Source organism: Anopheles coluzzii, chromosome 2, assembly GCF_943734685.1.
Source record: "Anopheles coluzzii chromosome 2, AcolN3, whole genome shotgun sequence".
In the NCBI taxonomy this organism is placed as follows: domain Eukaryota; kingdom Metazoa; phylum Arthropoda; class Insecta; order Diptera; family Culicidae; genus Anopheles; species Anopheles coluzzii.
The window spans coordinates 48,746,906-48,762,770 of NC_064670.1; the positions used below are offsets into that span (position 1 = coordinate 48,746,906).

Below are 15,865 nucleotides of genomic sequence, written 5' to 3' on the forward strand. Positions count from 1 at the left end.
AAGGGAAACGCTACATCGCTGTGGTTTTTTTTTATTGACTAAGAAAAAACAGTCCGAGAAGCAAGAGGATCTTCCATCCCACAGTATTGACTGCTCCAAGTACACCCACACACCCCCTGCTCGGCGTAGGTAATTGCACCACAATTCCCGAGTGCGATCGCGTTATTCATGATCCGTACTACGAGCCCAAGCCGAGAGCTCACACACATTACTCGCTGCACTGGAACGTTGGATTGTGGGAGACTTTTATTGCCTGGTTGGCTGGCTGGCTAGCAAACAGACGGAAGGGGCCACTAAGTACGCGACGATTTGGCCGAGGAATGCCAAGCCCGAAAGCACTGGTGGGAACTGAGCGACGGGCCTCGGTGCAGCTAAAGGTGTGTAAAATACGCAAAGGAAAGCTTTCGCGTAAACACGTTCTGTTGCTGTGCTGGAGTGAGCAGAGAGTCCTTGAGAAAGTAGCAATGCAGCCAGCTTCGGTACGATTCGGTGTAGTTGGGCAGGTAGAATGGTCCCGAAAGCGCGGTGACAAGCGACCAAAAAGGGTCACGACGCAACAGAACCATCGTCAGCGGCAGCCACAGCAGCAGCAACAGCACCAGACCTAAATGGCCAGGCGAGAGCTAAATTGTCAAAAAGGCAAAAGAAGCTTTTTGCTTGGTTCGTGGTAAAACGTGTGTAGTTACCCCCCACTCCCTTCTCCCACGAAAAAAAGGAAGGAAATAAATGAAAAACGGAAAGTGGGCAAGCAAAAAGGTAAAAGTAATCGAAAAAGATCATTAAACAAAGGAGAAGCAAAAAAAAAAACAAAAACGGAACAAAAAAGGGACGAAAAAAACACACAAGAGCCGAGGGAGGTAAATTGAGCGAAGATGAAAAGGAAACAGGATAAAACCGGCACAATGAAATGGGTCGAAGTGTGTGTGTGTGTGTGTGTGTGTGTGTGTGTGTGTGTCGCGCCGGATCCCGGGCGAGTTCGTGCTGGTACGGTTGGGGAAGGACACAAGTTTAATTAAACGTTTGTGTTTACCTTCGTTTTGCTTGGTTGTTAAAATATCCTCACCCTTTTTTATCTCCCCTCTCACTCTCTTCATCTCCCCTTTTAGCCTACAGCGGAAGGAGTCCAGAAGCACGAAAGTGAAGCTTTTTGCGTAAGTGAAGTGCAAGTGTTGTGTGTGTGTGTGCGTGTGGGAGGGCGAAGTGGCGCGCGCGGAGTGTTGTAGGTGTTTATTAGTAAAGTGTTGCGTTGCGTGCGTGTGTGTAGGTGCAGGGCGCGCATGGAAGTGTAGCAAGGGGTTGGTGTGTAGAGGGTGAACGTAAGCGCGGCGTGTTTCGAAAGTAAAGCTTGCAGCACAACATATTATTTTCACAACAAAAAAATCATACCTTATCGAGGTATTGTGTGCGGTGCGGGTTTGTCCGTTCTTATGTGTGTGTGTGAGTGGTGAAAATTTGGCCTCGACTCGGAAAGCGCCCTCGACTCCTCACACCGACAAAAAAAAAACAACCGCAAGCGGAAGGTACTGGCCACAGGATGGCGGTGAGCAACATCGTGTGCGAGTGGTTGCGCGCCCTCGGGCTGGGCCAGTACGCGGAAAGCTTCCTCGACAATGGGTACGACGATCTGGAGATCTGCAAGCAGGTCGGCGATCCCGATTTGGACGCGATCGGCGTACAGAATCCGGCCCACCGGAGCAAGCTGCTCAAGAGCGTGCGGCTGCTGCGCGAGAAGGGTGCGGCCAGCGTCTACTTTCAGCTGAACGACCCGAAATCGCTGCTCTCCGACAACAGTGACAGTCTGGAGCGGGACAGCTCGCCGCTGATGCTGAGCGAGCTGGAGGCGCTGCTGCAGGAGCAGCTCAAGGCGGACGGCGTTTGTCTGACGGCACATCCGTACTCGACACCGGTAAGTGTGCCATTTTCTTGCTGCGGGACAGGTTCGCTGGACTATGTGTGGGCACGGTGGACAGAGTTTTTAGAAGTTAAACATCATTTTCATTCCACTTTAGTAGCTAAAAGTCTTGGAACGGTTGTACCCCGTTATAGGGCGGGTGGGTACGGTAATTGTACTCGATTACGAAAGTCCTAGATGGAGGCGAGCGAAACTTTTCTAATTTCAAACGTAACGTAACGAATTTTTCCACTTCACCATCGCTTCTGCTGGAAGAGGAGAGGCGAGTAGTTGAGTGCAGCTGAAGTTATTTTCCAATGTTTTCCAATTTTTTGAACACTGCGTGAATGTGAATGGGTTGCGTTTGAGTTTAAGAAGAAAGGTCTTGAGCATGAATTTCATGTTCTTTGTTCTGGCGGCTAAGGATGTTCATTTTTTTTCCTATATCTCTCAGCAGTAACATGGAATTGGTTTTGAAGCAAACATTTTCACTTCCTTTTTGACATATTTTAAAATTTGACTTCAAACTTACTTATGTTGCAAAATATTGAAACATTGAAAGGTAATCTTTAATACCTATTTCAAGAAGTTCATTTTGTTGGAATAATTTTCTCAGCAAAAGCAGCATTATTTGTCTGCCCTTTGTGTTCCGTCCATTGCAGCATATGTGGGCATATTTATGAGCCATACAACTTGATATGGGACCGGAGAGACTTGGAACTTAGTCCAATAATATTTAATTACTCCGTGGTACTTTGATTTGAATTCTTAAAGCAAATCCAAATAACTTTACACGCCTGGGGTTGCTAACGCATGTTTTCGTAGCCATAATATTCAACCAACAAAAAAGGGCTCTGTTTGAATAGCAATAATAAATGCACTCGCCGGTGGAATAATTGTTTTCGGTGAGTCCATGTTTTAATTGCACACGAGCAGAAAACTTTCCGTTTTTGTGTCGGGCGTCTTACTGCACACGACTTTTCAATGAACGACCCACGTTCCGTACGTCATGACACTATCTGCTCTAACCCGTTGCATGATGGGATTGTTTGGTGGATAAAGTTTCCCCCCTCTCCTCTCCACTGCAACTCTGAGTTTGACCGTCTGAGGTCCTAAGTGGGCACTAAGCCAAGCACTGGGAGTTTGTATGTGTGATTGGATAAAACTCACGCAAAAACAGCAGCAAGCTTGAGTTTTTCATGTATCTAAAATTTTATGAGTCTCGTGATGGAAAAATAGCGATTCGTTCACCACAAACGTGTATGACGCTCGGTTGCCGCCGGGAGGAGAGAGCGAGATAGAACGCATGGTTCCGGGGAAAGGGTGCAAAGGTCATTGGGGGCGGTGGGCAAAATTATGGATACACTTGGCATCACATGAAGGTGTAGTAGAGAGCAAACATGATCCTATTTATGGGCAAAGTTGCACTACTCGTAAATGGGTTTGGAATAAGTTTTTTATTACGTCATTACCATCGTCTTTACACAGCACACAGCGCGTTATCCTTCGTTGGCTGTGGCGTCTGGAAAAGCAAAGAAGGAGTGGGGGCATGTCGACTAGCTAGCTGCATTAGCATAATCCGCATCACGCTCACACATCGCTGCTCCCTGCCTTTAGGATTTCCCGGGATATGATTATTCCGTTTGCGTTCGCATCGTTGTCAACAGTTTCGTGTGTATGCGGGTGTGTGTGTGTGTAGTGGCGACCAAATTAGTTGCCCAGTGCTTTCGTGCTGGCATGCCGTTTTGATGTGCGTCACGGCCACCCAACATAAAAGCTTTGATGTGTGGGAGTTTGCAGAGCATTTGTAACGCAAGCTCGCGCAGCAATGGCCCGGCTCCGAGCAGGCAACTTCGGTAAAGGTAATTTTCATTGCTAATGTACCGACCGGTCCGTGGCAGATGATGGTTGTTTCGGGTTCGACAAAAGAAAACCAGCCCTTGAACCACTCCTCAGATGTTTGCTAGTGTGCAAGTGCGGTCGTATACTTTGGGCAATGGAGGAAAAGCGATGAAAATGTGATAGGAAGATGTGAGGAGCGTCGTTTGCCAATTTAGGAGAAGATCCTGAAGCTCTTCACTATCCCCTTTTGCCCTCAAAAAGCTCTTTCAAACGATCCGAGCAGGCCTTTCCATCTCGAGCCGTCTCGCGTAGAATTGTGTATCTCTTAAGAAATTCAAACGCTTGCCCGGTTGTGTACTGGCAAACAGCGCAAGTTGTACTAAAATGCAATAAAACGTAATTTACGATTGGAGTTCGGTTCGGTTGAGGTTTTTTCGGAAGGTAGTAGTGACTGTATGTGTGTGCTGTTTTTTTTCTTATTATGCCTGTTTTTGGGGGCTTTTTCATGTGACTTTCACACAGCTCCCCGTGGCCTGGGGGGGTTTTGGCAAGACCGTTTTTCCTCCAGACTGAGATACCCTTTTCGGTGGCTTTTGCATTTTTGTACGTACTCGAGGGATAACAGTCAAGCAGAATGCCGCTGACCTGAAACATACGGTAGTAGGGCCCGGTGGTTGTCGGTTGGCACCTGCAGGCAAAAGCGAAAAAAAAATGCCACGAAGAAAAGGAAACTGGAGCAACAACAAAAACACAGACCTGTAAAAGTAAAACGTAAACGCGCGCCATCGTGCAAAAAGGGTTCGTTGCGGGGAGTGGGAAAGCACAACGATAGGAGGGCGCATCTTCTTTTCTCAACCCTCGGCCCTTGGCCAAGTACTATCGTGCAAACGCAAAACTAACATGGGATGGGGATGATGGGCGGCTGGTCGGACGGAAAGCGACAGAGGCTCGCAAACGATTTTGGCGGGGCCAGAGAATCATAAAAATAAATCAACGAAGACTGCAACTTTTGCGACTCCTGCGGCGGGGTCTGTGACTTTTATATTTGGTTTTCCGGTTTCCACCACCATCACAGCCACACCGATTGGCCGCTCGTACCTGACGCAAGGGGCCCGCTCCTGGAGGGCATTCGTGATGGAAGTACATGCCTTGGCGCTCCCGGCTTCCTCTTCCGAAACTCTTGGAGTTTCTTCTCGCTTCTTCCGCGTGTGTGGAACTGAGCTGCTGTGCATTTGCTTGGGTGGCTTTTGGGCAATGTGCTGCGGTGCCTCTGGCTCGGATAGCTCCACTCCACCGCTGTAGACGCCGAGGAACAACTAGTAACAGGTCGGAGTCGTATAAAACAAAGCGCCGCGTGAGGGAAAGAGATAAAGATCGGAGAGAAAGCGAGAAAGAAGCAAGAACTGATACCATTTTCGCTAATAATCGTACACGAGGTTTTCCACATGCGGTGTACAGTACGATCGGATGTGGTCCATTTACCCGATGCAATGGAATGGGCGATATTTTACAAAAGTAGTGCCATTATTCCGTCGCAGGTGTGCCCGGAGAGATGGCTACGGCTGAGTGCGGGTTGGTAGCGAGTTTGAAATGGTTATTGCAAATCGATAGCGGCGGCAAAACGCATCGGAACGATGGACCGAAGCAATTCCGGTGCGGTAAGTAATTCATTAGCGATGTAGTGAGCGTACCCGTGTTGGTATTATTTTCGCCCGATGGGAAGTTTATATTTACTGCTTGAGGGTTTTTTTGCTCTAAGTTAGTTCTCTGCTACTATTTCTAAAGAGAAAATGGAATTATGGTTATTTCTGTTCAATGGCTTCAACTAGAGTGCATGTATACTCATGGAGAGCCTGTTATTTAATGAGAACAGGGTTTTCAGGACAACAATATCACTTGTTTTTGAAATATTCTTACATTATTACTTGATATCACAATCGCTGCCTACAATTTGGCACATGGTGCTATGAACTGCATTCATCATTTGACAAGCAATCATACTCTTGTAGATTTGAACAGAGCATTACAAGATTTTTTTGATTATTTTTGAATTTCTGCGCTGAAAACACCCAACATACTTGCAAGAACATCTTTCACCTAGCTATTGACCTAATGCAATATCTGAAATTCCTTTCAGCTGAAATTGCAAGAACATCCTCAAGCTATTATTAGGTCCAATAGCTTAAAAACTATTATACGTTTATTATCGGTTATTTGAGTAGCTGGAGTGTAATATCTGGAAAGCTGGAGTGTAGAATCATGTACTGCGAATAACAAATGAAGTGCGAACGATGTCTGACCCTTGAACCAACAGCTGTTGTTGGTATGCTACTATTTTTGCGATTATTATTCTAGAAACCCTTTGTTTACTTAATATTGTTGTGTCCTCAATCTCGCTGCAGTAGTTCTAGCGCAGCCCAACCATCCAAAACTGTGCCAACGCTCTTGGCCTGTGTTGGCCCTAATCTAATAAACTCCCGTCACAGCTGGGACGACGACGGTCGTGTTGTGCGTTACTCACTGTTACTATTTATTGCGCGAACGCAGCGGTAGCCTAGCAGCAAGCAGGCCCTGGCGGGTGTAAAGTGAGCATCAATTTCGCATGCTTATCAGTGGCTGCGTGCATATGCTTGTCCTCGAACCATGCGACCCTTGCGGAGTCGCCGATCGTGTCGGAGCGGACGAGCGCGCGCTAAAGAAAAGGAAACAAGTTTGCCACCGAGAAGCGGAAGGTTATCGCAATGTCAGCTCGCAAAACCTTACGCTTTAGTTAAAACACACCACTAGCGGGACATCCTTCGTCCAACATCGATTTGCGAAAGCAAGAAGCAGATCTTTGTGGCGCCGATGGAGTTTCCTTGTCGTTTTTTTTATATTTACCAACCGAGAAGACAGCGGAGAGCACGGCGTTGAAATTAATAATTACGCCCAGTTGGAAGGGGGGGCACTAGAGCAGCTGGTTGTAGCGGGTGGGAGGATTTTTAATAACAAAATACCCCAAAAATATGGTCTTCGGAGGAGCACGTTAGGTTTGGTGGTACAGAAACAGCTGGTGCGTCGGAGGAATTGCAAAACACATGCGGCAAAACAGGGAAGGCAGGTTATGGCGGGGATGATCCTATCGAAATTGGGATAAAACTTTGCGAACTCAAGAACAGTCCGTGGAGCGTAGGATGCTAAAGTCCCGCGTGATGTAACTATGAGTAGCGGTCTCCCCAAAAAAAAAAACAAAAAAAAACGACGAAAAAAGGTCATCCCACTTTGTCCCAGCAACAGGGCCGCTGTGAGAACTGGGAGTCCTTTTTCTTTGGGATCGGAGACTGAGATAGGGCCCTTTTGTCGGTCCGAGCTCCCGGTGGGAGGAAATCGATATGTTAATTTGAATGCCGGCCTCTTGGGTGAGGATCTGAGTCGGGTCGGGGAGACTTTTTTGTTGCTGTTTGGTGTATTGGTTTTATCGTTTACGTGAAGCGGGAGGAAAAAAAAGGTATGACAATTTTCAAACATGATCCTCAACGGGCGGTTTATGTGTGAGTGTGTGTGTGTGTGTGGTTGCGGACCGATGTCTTAAGAAAACCTGGGCTCATTTATCTTTGCCGAAACCACCGTTCCCACGGTAATGGATGATGGCGCTCGTCAACTTTTTTGATCTGATCTGCTTTCCCTTTGGTGGTTCGTTTTTTGGACGTTGCGTCAGATACTGGCAACGACAACAGGTCCTTGGCCGACTATGTTTCATTTACCTGGCAGGCGGGGAGGCGCCCCACCATAAAATCAGCCCCAGCACGCGGTCGACCGGACGAGCTGCTGGGTTGGGCAGCTGGCGAGGGCAATAATCTTTTGCAGTGGACGTGGTGCAGGTTTTGGAGTAGCAGCGGCGTTTTTTTTCGATTTGTCTCTTTCTCGCTCGTCATTTTGGAACGGTTCTGAAGCCTTGCCTTTTGTGTATCCTTGGCACTGCTGTTGCTGGACGGATTCGTTCGTTTGTTTTTCCGCTGTTTTTGTCCGTGTTCCTTCCGTGGACGATGCGGTGGAAATAATTTGATTCTCCTCGGTGCTCCCGGGCATGGAAGGAGTGGGAGGTTGATGCGGACTGCGGAAGTTTCGATTAGCCGGGTGGAACATTGAGCGACCGAGCTGGTAAAGCGACCATCCTGGCAAGAAGATCCATCAGTAAGCTGTTGGAGCGGAGGAGACACACCCAGACAGCAGATATAAGCTGGGCACGACGGTAGCCAGCATAATCATGTACCAGCCTCCTCCCGTACAAGAGATGAAAGAGCTTTTCCAGTCGAACCGCTTTTCTTTCCAATCGCTGCAGATCCCCTACCTCTACCCTCGCCCATGCGGCTCATTTGGCGGAGGGATCGGAGGAGGATTTTGCTCTCTTGAATAAAGCGTTTCTCTTTGAACTTTGACCGCACCACCATCGTGTTTTGAGTGCGGGTGAGGTATGGTGGGGGGATTTGGTTGAAGCGTAACTGGAGTCCGTATTGAGCAGCTCCGCTTTGCTCGGGTGTATGTGTGTGTGTGTGTGGGAAGGTGGATAAATATTTCAATCAATTTCATCTGTTTTTCCGTCCCCTGCCACACGCCGCGCTTCGGCCAATAAAATCATCAAATCGGTGCAATTAAATTTTAATCAAACGCAAACCACCCACTCCGTCCGCCACCATTTGACGCTCAGGCCGTCCGTTGTGTCTATTTGGTGGGGAAAGATTGTTTTATCGTTAAATAGAAATCAATTTCGCGTCGGATGATATTCGATAGTCGGCGTGGCGTGATTTTGGAGCAGCAGTACCGTGGAGCAATTAGTGTGAAGGTGTGTCTGTGTGTATGTAGAATTTACTTTTTTATGTGCAAACTACCAGCCACTCGAACTATTGCTCACTGGCCGCTTCGCTAATTAAATGATTTGTTTTCGTATGGTGGTACGAGAAGCCTTTGGAATGAAATTGACCAAACATAAGGGTCGAGAGGGTGGTGGCAGGGAGTGCGACACAAACTCACTTCATTAATCCTGCCTACTGAAGGCGGTAGTGGGGTTTGTTTGCTTACTTTTATAATTGCTCGTAAAGTCGAGTTTATGTTGGATTTGGTTGGTTTTGTTAGCTTTGTTGTGAGGTTGTATTTGGAAGTTGTTCAGCTTTTTTCCCCCGTAGAGTTACCTATCTCTCATTCACTTTGAAACTCACAAAAAAAAACCGAACCGAAAAGTTCCTTGCTGCTCGTCTCGGAAGTCTGCTTGTCATCGTTCGTTCAGAAAAACGTACACATCGGCATTAAATAATTTACTTAATTGGATTCAATTTCGGAACTGGATTCTTCTTCTTCAGTTTTCTTGTGCTGCTTCTCTCTTGAAGTAGGATTCCTGCACATTTTCTGAACTCTTGGGTTTCTCGGTGTACTGAGTGTGCAGAAAAAGCTCGTGAGGCTGTCGAACAGGATAGGATTGCAAAGTGAGGGAGTAGGAAAAAAAACTTTGCTTCACCGCACAGTGAACTCATTTTGCCGAACGTCAGGTACGGGTTTGTTTAAACTGAATGCCGGTAAAATGCGCGAATAAATTTTTGTGTGTTTTTTCGAAGTTAATTTAATTATTTCGCTGAACAAATCAACGCCTAGCAATTTTGCGATCACTTGGGAAGGAAAGTTGGAAGGAATCGAGTGGATTTTAGTCGGATGCTCATCGATCTAGAAATATGTATCGCTTTTTACACTTTTCATGACATACATATCCTTTTTAGTTATATTTTCTGTTTTGTAATATTTTATTTCCTTTCTATTTATTTTAAACGACACATGTGTGGTGCTTTTTAGTGCAGCATTACTCGCCATCAGGTTTCTTGCCTTGGTGTTCGTTTGTTTGATTTTTCACGGTCACCTACAGCCGCTGGTAACGCACGCCGCTTTCCCGGCACATCATTGTCCTCGCTTTAGCCTCGTAGCCAGCTGGCAACGGGGAATCGGAAATCTCTGTATAATGAACCAAAAAGGGCCATAAATTGTAGCACAACGTGTTGTCGTGCATTTGTTGTGGCCTTGGTCGTCCTCACGTTGCCCTTCGGAAGGGTCGGGCAGATGGCAGCCGCTTCTCGTCACCCCCGGGAGAGTTTGAAATTTCCGGTCTTTTTTGCGTCTTCTTTTTTCTCGTTGCAATTGCTCGTCCTTCCTCGCCGGACCGACAATGAGTTTAGTAGTTGACAATGGGACATCTTCCTCGTTGCATTTTCAGCGAACATATTGCATTTTACAGGCCTGCTGTGTTAATATGTGTTTGTAGTAGAAGGAACAGGGCGCCTGCGATACCTGCCCAAAAATTAAAGCGACATCCTTAGGCCCGTTCATTAGGGCAGCGACATGTGTGTGTTAGTATCTTTCTGTACATTTAGCCGGTATATCGATGTCACAGAGCAGCACACTGCCTTCCTATGATTGGTGCATTTGTCGCCAGTGTCGTCCCACAGCTGTGTGTTTGGGTCGGCTAATCGGCTTTTGCCGATGTGTACGCACACGCACCCACAGTACGCAGTGAAGGCAAAACAAAAAGACGGAACACATGAAGCCCGAACGCAGGCTGATGTGTGTAATACGCACGTGTTGAAGAAATGGACGTTTGAGATCGCATTACCACCAAGCTTTGTTGTACGAATTTGTAGCTGGTTTGTAGCTGCAGTGGTGGAGCTACACTTGATGAGAGTACTACTGGTACCGTGCGCTACAGCTAGCTTTGTTGTTGGCGGTTTTCTCCGGCCTGTTGGATGGGTGGACGTTGCACGGCAGTATCAGCTTTTATGTGGTCAAATTATAGCTGTTCTGTTTTGTGCGGCGCAATTTTCACGCTGCAGTGATTATGAACAGTCCAGGCATTGCATCTATTGTGGTTGCCGCTCTTATCGCTGGCGAATGATGTGGAATTGATGTGGTGGAAATAATTAATTAAATTGTGTATCGCCCAATGCATGCTAATGGATGTTTTATTCCCGGAACGCTAATGCTTATGTATTGCCTTTTAGCGGATTTGGCAACGAGTTCAAGTCGTAAAGCTTCGGGGCTGCGGTTTAGCTAACAAAGCGCCGAGACACGGGAGTAAACCATGGAATTTTGCCATCTTTCATCGCAGTAAGATAAAAGCGAAAGGAAACGATGCGGATGCGAACAATTTAATCAAATGCCATCGCTAGCGCTTTAGCTAAATTGTTTTCGGGCAAGATTTTGTTTCCGGGTGTTATTATTTTGTGATTTAATTTTGTCTCTTTTTTTCGGCGAGGACTGGGCAGGTTTTTCCATCTTCAGCCTCGGTTTGCTGCAGGCCAGATTTTATGAGGTGGAAAATGGAAGAGAAAATTTTATGCCTTGTTGCTCTCACTCCCATCTGTCAGCGCACTCGCACGCTCTTGACATCCGTCATCGGTTGGTGGTTTTCGAAAAGGGCACATCGGGATGGCCTTGTTTCGCCCTGCCTCGGCTCCGGCATCGCGCGAGAGATAACACATGACACATGATTAAATGAATGAAAAAAAAAACGGGAAAAGGTTCTAAGAAATAACTTCTGACAGATTTGCACTGGTACGCACGGCTCGATAGTGATGGGACACCGGGTATGGGGTTTGAATGAGCGGACGACGAACGAATCAGTGCTAAAGAGGCGTCGTGGGATTTGTGGAACGATTAATCATAATTATCACTTTGGGGCACGCTCTGGGGGGCACGTTTGGTGTGCTTTCACTGTGTAGATGCTTTGCAGAACGGGGGAACCACGAGTGCCGTAGCGAGAAGGGACGACGGGGTGGGACCACTTTTGGCCTCGGGAGTAATTTCAATTTATCATGACAGTCGCTACGTAGCGGATTCGGTAGAGAGGATAGGGAAAAGATGGTAAAGAAAACGGCAAGTGGTGCGAATCGATATGACGGCCTAACCTGACAGCTATTTATTAAATTGAAAGGAAATGTTAAAGGGAAACAGTAAACTGTGACAAACGAATTACTAGGTGGAGAAAGCAGACGGTTTGGATGAAGCGGCGAACGGTCGTTTCGGGAAAGGAAATTGAAGAAATGGTCACAAATGAAAAAAGTAAATAGAAGCTTTTATTGCCTATCAATAAAAAAAAACTATTTGCTTTGTTTTATAACTTTCGGCGTCCACAACTTACACCAAGCTTTATAATTGGTGTATATTGTGCAAACTGTACGTTTTATGTATGTACAGCTTTTTATACGCAGCTGTACGCCTAATGTCAGTAAAACATTTTAACGAGCTGATCCTCCCTCCCCAACCGAATAGTGACAATGGCTAAATCAAGGAAGACATGTGGTGGTACTGTGGAATTTCGTCTGGCCGATCCCGGTTCCTCCGAGCACCGAATGTGCACGTTCCACTTGATCGATGTTTAATGTGCCACCAAAACGGCTGCTAATTACAACCAGCGACAGACATTCCATTTCGCGCCAGGCTGCAGCGGAGGAGCTGCATATGGGCTGCACAGGGATGTTATTAGTGCGCGACTGTCTTTAGCTGCAGCTCGCTTGTTGGCATGGGAGGTATGGCACACCGCGATCTGTGCTTCTTACTGGTTTTTTTTTTGTCGCCCGGGATAATACTGCCCTCATCAATCTTTCCCCTTCCCTTAACCGGTAGTCAAGCAAAGGGAAAAAAACACACGCCCTTACACGATGGGGAAGGCAAACACACCACACGGCGGCACACGGTTCTAAGTTATAATAATCACTGCGCTCTCTCATTGTGCTTAATTAGCCAGTTAAATTTATTGGTAATTACCATTGTTGCAGCATAATTTTCCATTATTTTATTGCCGTCGAAATCGAGGAAATGGGCTAAGAGTAAGGGATGGAAGGCGTCCTTGCTGGAGGGGTGGTACAAATGTTTGAAGTCGAGTTTTAAGACTAGCGGGGTTTGTTGGCTCGTTTCGAAGGGTAAGAGTGCACAATGGTACTTGCCACCCGGGTGTCCTCCAACAGGGAAACGGCACACAAACTAACGGCTGTCGATTGGGCAACCGGTGGCACACAATTAAGCACACCCATCGTCGAGCCCATTCTTCCTCCGGTTCTTCCTCCCTCTGGGCCGGAACATATCTCTCTCCGTGCACCGGAAACGGTACGACGGCGATGTTGTTTCTGGAGGATGCTGTGGATCGAGCGAGAAGTCATCATCCTTTCGGCGCACTGTGCGTTGTAGATGGATTGGGGTAGAAGTACAAGGCAAAATGAAAGACCTCTGGTAGGAGTCTGGTGTTCGTAATTGGTGTTTCGAGGGTGACCGAAAACTGCCACAGTAGGACACGCGGTGGTAAACGTAAGCCCCCCGCGCGCGTCTTAGCGTCTTTAATTAGACAGAATTGGATGGTAATCGGTTCTCCATTTACTCGCGTAGCGCCGACGCCATTCCGGGATGACTTATATAATGTCGTCGACGGGGCCTGCCCTCCGCTTTGTGTCCGGGAATTGGTTGGCTCAGTTCACTAACCTTCCATTTAACGGTCCAAAGGATGGCAGGAAGGAAGGAGAGATTGTTGTGTTCGGTAACACGAAATTGCTTAATCGTCTGTTTAGATTGTGTGTTGAACTGGCAGAACATTGGATGATGCAAAATTGTGTGTAATTTTCCGCCTAATGGTAGAGGAAGTGGTAATGCGTCGCTCGAAATGCGCGAATGGTATTTAACTTAATTGAATGGCAAGTTAAAATAATTATGATAAAATCAGTCGATCTGTAAAGCGAGAAACTTTTTGAATAATAACTTCAATGCCTAAAATACTTCCCAATCGTTTTACATTTCATCGTAGTGATGGAATGTGCAACATGCGGGATTGGTCCCAAAACAACAATCTCCCCCCCAAGACGGTACCAATAGCACTGGTAAATGAGTGCGCAAACATATGAGTCCGCTGCATGCACAGATAATCGGTTGTTCGCGCATGTTTGAAGGCTTTTCGAAATTCCATTCCGAAGTGGTGGAGTGGGGTTCGGTGTCGAGGGAACGACTGAAACATTCCATCGCTCGGTTCCTCGCTTCACGGTTGCTCCGCCTGGCAAAGGGCTGCACGCGGATTTACAAGACTGTACCAGTTCTGCATTTGGAGTTCCCCCGTCGTACAAGAAGCACTGGCAGAGCCCGGCTGGTTGCTGCATCGGAGATTAAAACCAAACTCTTGGCGCTCCTCCTCCTACTTCTTCCGCCCCCTCTCTCTCTGCAGTAACTGTAAAAACAAAACTTTCGAAATTTAAATTCTTTTCCCGCAAATATTTTGATTTGTTCACGTAGCCCACCACCATTCCCGTCGTGCCGCCGCCCTGCTGACTGGGGGCTTGGCAGGGATGGCAAAAGGGAAGCCAAACTGTTGCCTAGCGAAGATTGAAATGAATGGAATTCGTCGTCAAAAAAGTGCTGGGTACCGTGCACTGCTCGGCCGCTCCGCGAGAGAGCTGTCTAGCCACGAGCACCGAAAATACTGCCGGACGGATGCAAAGGAAGGCAAACAATAACAAAAAAAAGTCCAAATGTCCTCGTGTGGCGTAGTGGCGAAGATGGCGGTGGTGGGGGAGATGGCATTTCTCATCTGCATTAATTTTCGTTAATTGATTTAAGCTGTTATTTTATCACTTGTTCGTTCCGACGGGTGGAGCTCCCTTGTTGGAAATACAAAATCGCTGCACCACCATTCTCTGGTGCCACCACCGTTGTCTTTGTCTGGGTAAAACGAGTTCTGTTCAGCCAGATGCCGGTAAGAATGCGTGCGCCCTTCTTGTGCGTGCTGCCCTTTTTCATTGCCTTGTTGAAAATGGCTCCTTTTCGGGAGGGTTTCGGGAATGTGCCACACACCCAGAGACAACTCTCGCCACACTTGGCCACAATCAATCAAACAAAAACAAAAGGCCAGACAGGGGAATGGTGTGGAGCACGTGACACGGGTAGCACCCCATCCCTCTCAATCGGCAGTTATCTCAGGAGTTGGTAAAACTGGAACACGTTTTTACAACGACTTCCACTGCACGTGAATCCGCTTGGAGGGGGTGAAGTGACGGTGCCACAGCGTGTGTCAGGTGGATGGGAATAGCAAAGAAAAGGTCAGAAAAGTCGAAAAAGCGCCCTCCCCCCATTCCAAAACTTCCTTTCGTTTTGTACCGGGGGCGGCCGTGGAAGGCGGTGAGTTAGTTTCGGTCGTAAAAACTCGCACCCACACACACACACCCTCCCGGGGCTGGTGGTTTGGTGGTGTGGGAATCGGGCAAAAGACAATCCAACTAGGAAACTAATTAATTGCCGCGTCGACCCGAGCAGACGCAGGTTTCGCGGCGGTGGTGGCGTTGGGTGGTGAGTGTGTGGTGCGTACGTCTTACGTTTCAGTTTCGGCTCATTGTTAATTACCCGAAATAGACAAATTACTTGTCAGTTTTGCGGTGTTTTCGGTGTGTGTGAGTGTGCGCCACCAGCAGTACCACCAGTTTGCTCCATCACCGTGTTCCAGCCGACGGGAAAGGGAGATTTTTCGACCATTTCTTACCACATGTGTGAGTGTTTGTGTGTGAGGGTACGGCTGCTGTGGATCTTGCAGAAAGTTTTTCGGAGTAAGCGATAGGGTTCGCAGATGCTGCCCGGGAATGTCTTAATTTATGGTGCCTGCTTGAGTTTGGCACCTCTTTCAGACCGCGAGTGTGTCACGCATTTTCGCCACCCAGATTTATCCGCGATGATCCTTTCATCCTCACGCATGAATGCATGCGAATGCGGGAGTTTAATTTGGAATATCAGTTTTATTGCGTTTATTAGCGCGCTGTCTGGCTGTTGTGAAGCTGGGTGTTTTGTGCATTAGGGTAAATCACAACCCGTGGCATTAGCTGCAGAGTAAGGTTTTTCGAAGGATTTGTGCTATTTTGGTGCGTTTAATTTTTCTCATCTCTTCTCATCTTTCGAGGGATAGTGTTTACAAGGATCTAGTCGCAAGAGAGCAAGCCTTGCACGTTTCGTTTCGTCGACGTACGGTTTTCGGTGTTCGGCAAGGTCGTTTTGCATGATGGATCAATGACGGCTTTTCCCTCCGACTTCGGTCAGACTATCGATTGGTTTTTTGTTTGCGCTGGACGGACGAAGGCTTTTCTGCAAAACTGG

The 15,865-nt window shown here is 47.3% G+C and overlaps 1 protein-coding gene across 3 annotated transcripts in view; it reads left to right on the top strand.

Annotated features, from left to right (window-relative positions):
* The window catches only part of LOC120947756 (uncharacterized), a 127,872-nt gene that overhangs the window by 16,905 nt on the left and 95,102 nt on the right, over nucleotides 1-15,865 (top strand). For all 3 annotated transcript variants that reach the window (XM_040363397.2, XM_040363396.2, XM_040363395.2), the window contains exon 2: nucleotides 1,107-1,906. In XM_040363397.2, the coding sequence (XP_040219331.2) occupies nucleotides 1,535-1,906 (372 nt within the window). In that variant the 5' untranslated portion in view covers nucleotides 1,107-1,534. The remainder of the gene's footprint in view (nucleotides 1-1,106; nucleotides 1,907-15,865) is intronic.